Source organism: Sinocyclocheilus anshuiensis, unplaced genomic scaffold, assembly GCF_001515605.1.
Source record: "Sinocyclocheilus anshuiensis isolate Anshui unplaced genomic scaffold, SAMN03320099.WGS_v1.1 scaffold1832, whole genome shotgun sequence".
In the NCBI taxonomy this organism is placed as follows: Eukaryota; Metazoa; Chordata; class Actinopteri; order Cypriniformes; family Cyprinidae; genus Sinocyclocheilus; species Sinocyclocheilus anshuiensis.
In genome coordinates, this window is record NW_015555884.1 from 642582 (window position 1) to 654838 (window position 12257).

A 12257-nucleotide genomic window follows, 5' to 3' on the forward strand; every position below is an offset into this window, starting at 1 on the left:
TTTAGAACGAAATTTTAATGATGTTTTGTACACACAAATTATGTTAGTAAATGAGACACAGTAATCTAAAGCCATACATTAAAAATAATAAACTTATTTTTTCTAATTTCTGTAAATGGGTTTGCTGGTAATAAGGATCTGTTCACTCATAACATGTTGCATAAAATGCAACGCTAAAAAGCTCAACTGTGTCTCAAATCCTTGCATTTTTCTTCCATTCTACAGCTTTTCAATGCAAAAATGATGGTACAGAAAATGTGTTGCTAGTCAAATGTGCCACAAAATGTTTCATTTGCATGTTGTTTTGCTCCAGAACCAATTCTCACTGCACTTTTATCTCTTTTCTGTATAGTGTGCACCAGTTTGGAAAATGATAATCTGACTAGTGTCTCAATGACACAGGCGAACGAGGGCTTTTCAAGCATCCAGATCTTCACTATGTGCATTTACCTCATCATCTTTGTCTTGGGCTTCATTGGAAATGGGCTTGTCATCTTTGTGACTGGCTACAAAATGAAGACGACAGTCAACTCCATTTGGTTTCTCAACTTAGCGATTGCAGACTTCTTTTTCTCCTTCGCCCCAGTCATACGCATTGTCTTGATCTTTGGCAAGCCGCTGGGCTACGTTTTGTCCAAGCTTCTCTCTTTCATGACAGAGCTAAATATGTTTGCTAGTATTTTTTTTCTAACAGCTATCAGTCTGGACCGATGCCTGTGCACATGGGTGATTGTGTGGGCGCAGAATAAACGAACTCTACGCAAAACCAGGATCATTTGCATGATAGTGTGGATTTTATCCATCGGATGTAGCGTTCCATTTGTCATCAATTTCTGCATCAAGTATCTAGACTTACAGTCTCTGTTCACATACAGGTTTATGGTGGGCTTCCTCATCCCCTTCCTGATCATTGCATCTTCTTATATAGCTATTGGAGTGCGAGTCAAACGTCTCACAAGGGGGAAGCATCTCAGGTCCTACCGTCTTATTATTTCTGTGGTTCTGGCCTTTTTCGTATGTTGGTTCCCTTACCATATTCACAAACTGTGTCTTATTTCATTAAATACCATGGAGAATAAGCAGAATGTAAATGTTCGAGAAGTAATATCTAAAACAACACCTTTTGTGGTTTGCCTGGCTTTTCTAAACAGCTGTCTGAACCCCGTTCTCTATGTGTTCATGTGCAATGAGTTTAAGAAGAAGCTCAAACAGTCTCTGTTGCTGGTGCTGGAAATGGCTTTTGCTGAAGAACATCTGGACTTTCTGGATCACAAAGATGACAAAAGACCCCAATGCTTCCTTGATCAGATGCAAAGACAAGAAAACAGTACTAAAATCAATCTCTAAGTAGCTAAAGTAGCTTATTGTCTTACAATTACTGACCAATTATTTGTGTTGTAACTAAAAGTGTGTCAAATGTGTATGTACAGATTTGTGATCAATGAAGTCAGTGTCCCAAAAAGAAATCTCTGGATTTTACCTGTACAGTGAAAGTTTCTCCTTGGATGTCCCGTGTCACAGGATATGATAACGTGTCATCTTGTAGGGAGCACACTTCTCTTTGCATTTAGGATTGGTTGGTGGAATTTCAGATTGCAGAAATAGAACTTAACATTGCACATAGTCAATGAAAATAGATTTCTGTAGAAGCATATTTCTCTTCCTACTCCTTCCCACCATCACTCTTTAATAAGTAAAGGGGAATTTATCATCAGTTGTTCACTGTCAAATGAAAAACTGAATAGATGTTTTATGGGCTTCAACACAGACTGAAGACATACAGAAAATGGTCAAGAGTCATACATACATACATTCAGGTCCATTTATATTTGGACACTGACACAATTTTCATAATTTCGACTCTGTATGCCACCAGAACAAAATGAAAAATAAAACAATCAAGATGAACAAAAATATACCATAAAATGATTAGGAATTACAACCATTTTTATACACAGTCCCCCCATTTTTCAGGGGCTCAAATGTAATTGAACAAATAAATATAATCATAAATAAAATGTTAATCTTTAATATTTTGTTGAGAATTCTTTGCAGGCGATGACTGCCTTAAGTCTGGAACTCAAGGACATCAGCAGACTGGGTTTGCTTCTTTGTGATGCTTTGCCAGGCCTTTACTGCAGCTGACTTCAGTTGTTGTTTGTGTGTGGGTCTTTCTGCCTTTATTTTTGTCTTCAGCAAGTGAAATGCTTGCTCAATCAGGTTGAGATCAGGAAATTGCAGAATATTGCACTTTTTTACCTTCAAAAACTCCTGGGTTGCTTTTGCTGTGTGATTTGGGTCATCGTCCATTTGTACTATGAAGTGCCGCCCAATCAACTTTGCTCCATTTGACTGAATCTGGGAAGAGAGTATATCTCTATACACTTCAGAATTCATCCAGCTGCTTCTGTCTTCTGTCACGTCATCACTAAACAAGTTTATCTTAATTTCATCCATCCAATGAATGCTTTTCCAGAAGTGGTCAGGCTTTTTTAGATGTTTTTTGGCAAAGTCTAATCTGGCCTTGTTTGCACCTTGTGGTGAACCCTCTGTATTTGCTCTCGTGAAGTCTTCTCTTGATTGTAGACTTTGACAGTGACGCAGCTGCCTCCTGGAGAGTATTTTTCACTAGGCTGGATGTTGTGAAAGGATTTTTCTTTACCATGGAGAGGATCCTATCATCCACCACTGTTGTCTTCCATGGACAGCCAGGCCTTTTTATGTTACTGAGCTCGCTAGTGCGTTCTTTTTTTTTTCCAGAATGTACCAAACTGTTGATTTGGCCACTCCTAATGTTCCTGCTATCTCTCTAATGGATTTGTTTTGTTTTTGAAGCCTAACAATTGTCTGTTTCACTTGTATGGAGAGCTCCTTTGACTGCATGATGTGGGTTCAGAGCAACAGCTTCCAAGTGCAAATGGCTCAGTTTGGGTTAGTTCACCCAAAAATGAAAATTAGGCTGCGTTTTACTCACCCCCGATGCATCCTAGGTGTATATGACTGTAATAATCACTTGAATCTAGCTTGCGCTCACTGTTGTAAAACGGAAACAGTTCCAGGGGAATTACGTATGAGGTCAGCTTTGCGCATGCGCGGCTCAGAACAGCAGTCACTAATAAGAAGTACAAAACGAGGATTTGTAAAGAAGAATGTCGGAGGATTTCGATATAAGCCAAGAGGAGACTTGTTTTCCTTTGCTAAAGTAAGGAAACTTTGCTTCTTTTGATCCTGTAAACAAACGTTGGTTTTCACGAGACTCACCAGCGCATGCACAACGCTGAACTCATACGTCATGCTCCCGGAACTGCTTCCGTTTACAAGAGTGAGCGCAAGCTAGATTCAAGTGATCATTACGTTTTGAATATGGATATTTTTCTTACAAAAACGCATCGATTCGCTACAGGAGGCCTTTGTTCACCCCCCGGAGCCGTGTGAGAGACTTTTTTTTAATGGAAGGGTGCTTTTTATTTCACGTCTTTTGGACTGAAGCAATGCAACACCCGTTGAGTGCAACGATAGAGCTTGAAAGATTAAAGACATTTTTTTTATAACTCCCACTGGATTCGTCTGAAAGAAGAAAGTCATATACACCTAGGATGCATCGGGGGTGAGTAAAACGCAGCCTAATTTTCATTTTTGGGTGAACTAACCCTTTAAGATGGTGTTTTCCGATAACGTGTCACCTAGGTAACACGCTTCTCTCTGCATTCGTGATTCATTGGTGGGAGTTCAGATAGCAGAAATAGAACTTATAATTGCACAAATAGATTTCTGTAGAAGCATATTTCTCTTTTTACTCCATCCCACCATCACTCTTTCATAAGTAAAGGGGAATTTATCATTAGCTGTTCACTGTCAGCTGAAAAGAGAACATGCAAAGAGGTTTTATGGGCTTCAACACAGACTGAAGAAAATGGGTAAGAGTCTAATTTGTGTATTTTATGTATGATTGGTGCCTGCTGAAATAATGTTATTTTACACTCTCTGTAACTTGGTGAAAATATCAATTTAGAAAGATTTCACAAATTATTTTTCATATAAAGGTGTCCTTAACTGCAGACAGTGTCCTAGTGGTTGGTTTTAGCTTTTGTATTTGTATTTTGTTTAGTTTTATGAAGGTTGCTTTCATTTGTTTTTATATTTATATTTTTTTACTTATTTGTTTGCTTGTTTGTTTGCTTTGCTTATTGCCTTTTGTACATTACTGTCTCAGACCCAGACCTTTCACTTCAAAATAAGAAAATCCATCATAATTAAATTACTAAAAATTTATTTTCCACACTATAATTAACTACACAAAATGAAATCTTCATACAAAATGTAATATGAACAACAAAATGTAGGTAAATGGCACAATTTTAATTTTCAAAATGTCATGTTTTAATTTTTTCCAATTGCAAAAAGAGTGAAAATATTATTTAATGTATGTACTTAAAGTAAATACATTTTTATTTCAGAAATGTTTAAAATTCCATCACAGAACTATTGTAAAACTATTGTTATCTGAAATTTGGTTAAAAGGCTCACTTTTAAATGAAAATGGTGGAATTCTTCTTTAAAAATAAACAAATAAAAGAAAGAAAGAAGAAAAGAAATAAAGTTAAATATGAAGTGAGAATGTGAAACTATGCTTCATATTGCATGTTGTCCTGGCATAGAAAAATTTGTTGCATGTGAAATGTACCATAAGAAATATTCAGATTCCAGAGACCAACACTTATTGTATTTTCTCTTGTTTTTGAGTAACAGTCACTACTTTTGGACCTCAAAATGTGACCAGATTCACTACAGACAATTCTACCGTGCAGGCCGAGGACTTTTCGGGCATTAACGTCTTCAAAATATGCATTTACTTGGCAATCTCTGCCGTAGGTCTCATCGGAAACGGGCTCGTCATATTTGTGACCGGCTACAAAATGAAGACAACAGTCAACTCCATTTGGTTCCTCAACTTGGCAATTGCAGACTTCATCTTCTCCATAACTCTGATCATAAGTTTCATTTTAGCCTTATGCAAGATGGCTTGGCACTTTGGTGACTTCAAGTGGAAGTTTCTCCAATTCATGATTTACTTAAACATGTTTGCCAGCATTTTTCTGCTGACGACTATCAGTCTGGACCGATGCCTGTGCACATGGATGGTTGTGTGGAGTCGGAATAATCGAACCCTGTTCAAAGCTAGAATCATCTGCAAGATTGTGTGGGTTTTATCCATCGGCTGCAGCATCCCCACAGTCATCAATCACTCAACAGCAGAGCCTGAAGTAATGTGTAACTATCCAACTGCTATACAATCCTACAAGTCTTTGGTCACATATAGGTTCATAGTGGGCTTCCTCATCCCCTTCCTGATCATTGCATCTTCATATATAACTATCGGCATGCGAGTCAAAAGCCTCAAAAAGAGGAAGCAGCTCAGGTCTTACCGGGTCATTATAGCTGTGGTCTTGGCCTTTTTCATATGCTGGCTTCCTTATCATATCCACAAGTTTTATTACATAAGTGCAAAGGAGAATCAGTGGAGTGAGTCTGCTAAGGAGGTTTTATTAAAAACAGAAACTGTAGTGAACTGCCTGGCTTTTCTAAACAGCTGTCTGAACCCCATTCTCTATGTGTTCATGTGTGATGAGTATAAGAAGAAGCGCAAACAGTCTCTGCTGCTGGCGCTGGAGACGGCTTTTGCTGAGGATCATCAGGACTTCAAAGTCTCAAAGCAAACAAAAGACATCGCTATCTCTATGCTTGACAGCTGCCAGGATGAAAAACCAAGCCATTAAAATTATCTAGACATTTATGACTCCTATTTCTAACCTTGATAGCCGCATTTTTATGACTTACAGATGAGGTTGAACAAAATATACAGCCATAAACTGCATTATATGAGTGGAAAAGTTGAATAAATTACTCAGTTTGTTCTATTTTGGGGGAAAATGTTTAGAAACTCGCTAAATCTTGTTGGCTATTTTAATGCAACATTATCTCACGTCATACATTTTATGGCATTTTATGGCTTCTTTTTCCCATATGCAAAACACATACAGTTAGAATTGATGGGCCCTTTTACACCGAAAAACTGAAATTTCTAGTAATTTCATGGTGAACGTGATTTCACCAAGTACAATGTGTTCCTGGATCAACATCCCAATCAACCAATCAGATATGAGGGATAAATTTACAGGAAATGTCTGCTTTAGGCTTACAACAATGTTAGGTGCTTCTGCACCCTTGTTATTCAACTATCATTTCCCTCTGATTTTTGGTAGAAATTATGGGTAGGGGTAGGGTTTGGTCTATGTTTTTGGACAGTAATGTTGTTCCAGGATCAAATATCAAGTCACACGTTAAATTCAAAATGAAATGATCTAGTAGAAAGACTCCCTTCTCTCCAAGAACTGTACTTATCCAGAGTGAGCAAAAGGGCTGGCAAAATCACTCTGGACCCCTCACATCCAGCACACTCCCTCTTTGAACTGTTGCCATCTGGTCGACGCTACAGAGCACTGAGCACCAGAACGACCAGACACAGGAACAGTTTCTTCCCTCAGGCCATCCATCTCATGAACACTTAACAATAACTGTGGAACACACACTATTTATTCACTCATACACTTATTTATCTAACACTCATACTCAGTCTACACCTCAAATTTGCACATAATATACAGTACCTGTAAATACAAAAACTGTCTATTGTAATATACCTGCACATACAACTGTCAATTTATATATTTTTATTCCTTATTTACTTGTTCTATTTTTTATTTTTTATGATGTGTTTTTTGTTCTGTCACTGTCATTCTGTTACACTGTGGAAGCTTCTGTCACGAAAACAAATTCCTCGTATGTGTAAACATACCTGGCAATAAAGCTCATTCTGATTCTGATTCTGATTCTGAAATAGTATTTTCCTGTAAAACGTATTCAAATAATCTTTGTTTTTCCTAGAGGTATGTGGAAACGTCCTGCTGCAGACATTCCTTTACTGCTAGAAAGTTCAAAACATGAGTATTTATATGTAAGAGGAAACTAGAAAAGACTGACATTGCTCATTTGATTCTAGTCAGCACTGGACTGGTTCTCTTTTGTGAGCATTCAAGAATGAGTCAGGGATGTACCAAACTGTGTGTTCCAAACACTGAGAGTCCTGGAAATGTTTAAATAATAACAAAGTAAAAATGAAATTCTTAAAAGCAACTTATTAAGATGATGTTTAATGATATTAAATCTCGCTTTTGCCATCAATCACCTCAGCTGTTCTCACTGTATCACACAGGGGAACCTTCTACCAGTCTAAATAAATAAATAGAATGGCTTTTGGATATATTGTTTTCTGGTGGATTTAAAACCAATCAATTTTCTCGATTATAAATCCACACCTTGTTTTCCAGATTGCCATGAAAAACACAGGTCTTAGGCATAGGCCTATAACTTTCTCCTGTATGCAAATCAGGTTTTCATTTGTATCATAATATAAAAAGGCCAAAAGCACAATCTCTCTTACACACAGTGAGACTTACAAAGATTATTTATAGTGAGCCATATGGAGCCATTAAGGTGCTTTTTTGTCCATTTTGAAGATGGACAGATGACAAACTAGTCTGAATGGCTTAAAATGTCTGCCTTTTTATAGGTCCACATTTATTCGTTTAACAGATGCTTTTAACCTAAGTGAGTTACAAATAAGATCAAGGCCTCTAGATGGAGCCATCTAAAATATGCATCTTTAAAATGCTTTTAAACAATCAAAAAGAAAGATAAACTATATTATGAATAGAATGTGGCAAGTAAAAAAAAGAAAAGAAAAAAAAGATTGTGGCAAGTCAAATTTGCATTTCAGTCTCAAAGCACCAATGTTAAACTGCAGAACTAATTATCTGCTCTCCCCTTCATTTTTGGTGGCTGTTGATATATATATATATATATGGAAGAATGTTTCCTTTGAAAGCTGATATTCAAAAGTTTTCTACAGAAGCATAGTTCCCTTGTTGCATCATCACTCCACCCCACTCTCTCTTTCATTTAAGTAAAGGGGAAACAACCAGCAATTGTTCATGCAAAGACGTTGTTGGAAAAAGGACTAAAAATGGGTAAGAACCTTTATCTATGCAATATTCCTGTTTGATACACTTTTTAAACCTATATTGTGCCTATACCAAATTTGTTTTACTGAGACAGATATGATGCCCTATGAAAAGAACTGGGTGAGGTGGTTTTTTGCTGTAATGCTGTTTTTTTTAAATGACATGCATCTTTTGATTCCTACACCCCTTTGGTTGGGTTTCATTATCTCGACTTGATTATGATTAAGCAGCATTACCACTGGAGTTGAAAGTTTAGACTTTAATCCAACAGAAATCTCAAAATCATGTCATGTCTCTGTTGTTGTTACTCAGTGTAAAACACTATTTTAAGATGAAATGACAAACAAACTGTTTTAAAAAATATATTGTGCATTAGTTTTTGTGACTTCAGTAACATGCTTAGTGTGTGCCATGTTAGTAAGTAGTGGTTAAAAAGCTGTGGTCATACAGGATGCAACTTTTTCCAACTGTATTAATGCAAAAATTATTTGCTTAAATGCAAAACTGGCTGCGAGCAGTATTGAGCTCAGAACAACAATAAAATATTGTTTATGAGTTACAGCTTTGCCTGTTTAATACTGGCTAGTGTTTTGTGGTGTTATGGTGCATGTGAATTGTGCAGCAAGATTTTGCTGGCAGTCTTTTTAATTTGACAGCTGTAGACAGCAAAAAAAAAAGTACTCTCATTTATTCTTATGGTTTAAGAAAAATAAATGTTTTTACAATATACACTATGTATTTTATATGTAATACAGAGCATAGGACATGATGCCCCCTGGTGTAAGAATGAGTAAATCCTTGAATTATAACCTCTCAATTTGCAAACTTTTGATCCCCATAATTTTGATCATTAAAATTAGATGATTAAAAATGATTTTATATTGAGCATGATTTACAATGACTAGAAATGTGTAAAAGTTCTAACCGAACAATAATAAAATTCATATTAAAAATCGGAGCCGTAATAATGATAATAAAAAAATGTAAAACATATTTTGAAGATATACAACAGCTTTATTCAGAAATGAAAATCATTACTAACAACTTTCTCTTCAGTGAGCTGTAGACTATGGAAGATTGTGTCTGCCACAGGATGAAAAAAATGAAATGAAAAAGTGAACTGCAACTTTTTAATCGCATAATTCAGGCATTTGTTCTTGCAATTCTGAATTTATGTCTCACAATTCTGACTTTTTTCCCTCTCAATATTGGGGGGGGACAGAATTGTGAGATGTTATAAACTGAGAATTAAAACAGAATTAAAAACTCACAATTCTGAGGAAAAAAATTGTGAAAAAAAAATTGAGATAAATTTATTAGATTTCAATTGCATTATTTTGTATTCCACAGCAGAAAAAAAAAAAACAGAATTACAAGATGTAAACTCAGAATTTCGTGTTTATATCTTGCAGTTCTGAATTTATATCTCGCAATTCTGTTTATATCTCAAAAATTCTGATCTCTTTCTCAGAATTGTAATAAAAACAAGTCCAAATTGTGAGATGAAAATGTTGCTAGTATTTTTTTTATTTGGTGGCGGAAACGGACCTCCTTGGTTAACCACTGCAATAGGATCATTGAGTCAGTGATTTGAACTTGTGAACTATATCAGTTGGATTTGTGAACGAATCATTCTTGACTCAGTTTTCAATTCAAAACTCAAAGGAAAGTATCAGAAATGTGAATTCTGTCATAAACCATTCTCTTTCTCTTTTCTTTGTGTAGCGGCCAATAGTGTGGGACATGAAGGTCAACAGTTGAACAACTCAACGCAGATAGTCTTATCAGACATTGAAATCTTCAATATATTCATATACTTTGTCGTCTTTGCTCTGGGTATTGTCGGAAACGGGCTCGTCATATATGTGACCGGCTACAAAATGAAGACGACCGTCAACTCCATTTGGTTTCTCAACTTGGCGATTGCAGACTTCATCTTCATCTTAGTCATCATCCTCTACATTGTTACTGCCTTTAGCCAGGTTTGGCTCTTTGGTGACTTCATGTGCAAGTTTGTATCCTTCGTGACGGTGCTAAACATGTTTGCCAGCATTTTTTTGCTCACGACTATCAGTCTGGATCGATGTCTGTCCACCTGGATGATTGTTTGGGCTCAAAACAAACGAACTCTGGTGAAAGCCAGGATCATCTGTTCACTCATGTGGGTTTTATCCATTGGCTGCAGCATCCCGTTTGTTTTGTGCCGCTCAGGAGAGTATAATCGGTGTGCCTATGTATGTTCTGTAAACATCTTAAAGTCTCTGTTCATATACAGGTTTATAGTGGGCTTTCTCATCCCCTTCCTGATCATTGCATCTTCATACATTGCTATCGGAGTGCGAGCCAAGCGTCTCAAAAGAGGAAAGAAGCTTAAACCTTTCCGGGTCATTATATCTGTGATCCTGGCCTTTTTCATATGTTGGTTTCCTTTTCATGTTCAGCAGCTGTCTTCCATAGTTGCAATTATAAATGGGTGGAGTGACGTTGAAAACGTATTCAATAAAATAGGGCCATTTGTTAACTGCCTGGTTCATCTCAACAGCTGTCTGAACCCCATTCTCTATGTGTTCATGTGTGAGGAGTTTAAGATGAAGCTCAAACAGTCTCTGCTGCTGGTGCTGGAGACGGCTTTTACAGAAGAACATCTGCCTTTCCGAACATCTCGCCCTTCCACATGTTCACGCCTCTCAGAATCACAAGGTCTCAAGCAGACAAACGAAACAACACTCTCATCATGTGGCAGCAGTCAGGACAACAATACATGCTTTTAGAAAATCAGTCTCAGAGATATTCATTCCTTATGTTAGATCGAAGTGGTCAGATAAATCACATTATTAACAAGCTCTCAACATCGCTGCCTTGATGCCTGCCATCTCATGCCAGAGGTTCAAAGCCAATTTGTGTTAAAAACAATTTGAAGTTTGTTTTAAACGTTGCAATTTATGTGCCATCAGTGTCATCAAACTAAAAAAAAAAATAATAATACTTTTCATTGTTGACTTTCACATGCCCCAATTTTTCATTGGCTGGACAAACTGATAGCCCCGCCTCAAACTCACACCATTGGTCGGGTCAGTGTTGCTGCTTCTAGTTGGGTTGAAAATGATTTGCATTGTTTTTTTTGTGGAAAACCTACAATTTATTTATTTTATACTTGTCTTTCTTTATTAAAGTGGCTTTGAGGAAAATATTTTCAACAGATATTTTTTCTGTTTTATATATTCTTTTCGTTCACACAACCTTTTACACACATTGTAATACTGTCAATTTAGTGCTAATGTCTATTTTGCAATGTTTATTTAATCACCAAAACTGAAGATAATCTGTTTGAAACATTCTGTCTGTAGTCTTCCTCGTTTTTTTTATGAATACAGTTTTTATGCTATTTCTGTCTGACATTTATTATAGGCATAAAACACACGTCACAGCATTCTATATATCTATCTATCAATCTATCTATATATCTGTCTGTCTGTCTGTCTGTCTGTAATCACCACATGCTCACATTTCAGTGACTTGTATTATGAAGTTAGAAATCTGGAATTAGGTTCCTTGTGCATGTTTACCAGCCCTAAGCCATAAGCACTATGTTACCAAGTCTGACATGTGTTTATGTAATAAAATCAACTATGCACTGAGCAGCTGGCATTACTGAAATACAATTCCTTTTACGCCGAATGCTACTGAAGCAGATGTTGAAATCAATGTGAGGAAGAAAACAGAAACATAATAAAGGATGCTGTCTACTTCAGTAAACATGACGAACTGATTGAAATGTGAGATATTACAGTTTTTAAACTATAATACATCTTGTGAACAAAATGTCACGTAGCATTTCATTTACATCAGGCAAATCATCAGTGTCCACAGCTCAGTAGTTCGCTAGAGACATGGGGCCTCATTTATCAATCTAATGTAGAAACCGAGCGGCAACCTCCCGCACTCTCTCTCGTGAAGCCAACACGGAAGTGACTTAAACTGTAATTCGTCAACTGGCCGCTAGAGGCTGGCTGCAAAAGGGAGTCAATCCCATAGACTCCCCATGTTAAAATGCCCAACTTTACAGCAGAAAAAAACATGTTTACAGCCTGGTTCAAAAAATTATTTTGGTCTATATAGCTAATTTTGCCCTTCATGACAACTGTGAGGGGGTGAATTTTTTTATAACTCATCCGT

At 36.7% G+C, this 12257-nt stretch overlaps 3 protein-coding genes across 3 annotated transcripts; all 3 read left to right on the forward strand.

Moving 5' to 3' along the window:
* The first annotated feature begins 393 nt into the window (after nt 1–393).
* Nucleotides 394–1347, forward strand: LOC107675854 (C3a anaphylatoxin chemotactic receptor-like). The gene has a single exon (XM_016470347.1). It carries the CDS (start codon nt 394–396, stop codon nt 1345–1347), a length of 954 nt encoding a protein of 317 aa, XP_016325833.1.
* A 2566-nt stretch (nt 1348–3913) lies between these two features.
* Nucleotides 3914–5777, forward strand: LOC107675855 (C3a anaphylatoxin chemotactic receptor-like). Its single transcript, XM_016470348.1, has 2 exons — nt 3914–3917; nt 4744–5777. The coding sequence occupies exons 1-2, from the start codon at nt 3914–3916 to the stop codon at nt 5775–5777; spliced, it is 1038 nt and encodes a 345-aa protein (XP_016325834.1).
* A 2266-nt stretch (nt 5778–8043) lies between these two features.
* On the forward strand, nt 8044–11266 carry LOC107675861 (C3a anaphylatoxin chemotactic receptor-like). The gene is made up of 2 exons (XM_016470357.1): nt 8044–8087; nt 9807–11266. Exons 1-2 carry the CDS (start codon nt 8084–8086, stop codon nt 10850–10852), a joined length of 1050 nt encoding a protein of 349 aa, XP_016325843.1. The 5' UTR covers nt 8044–8083; the 3' UTR covers nt 10853–11266.
* Nucleotides 11267–12257: the final 991 nt, after the last annotated feature.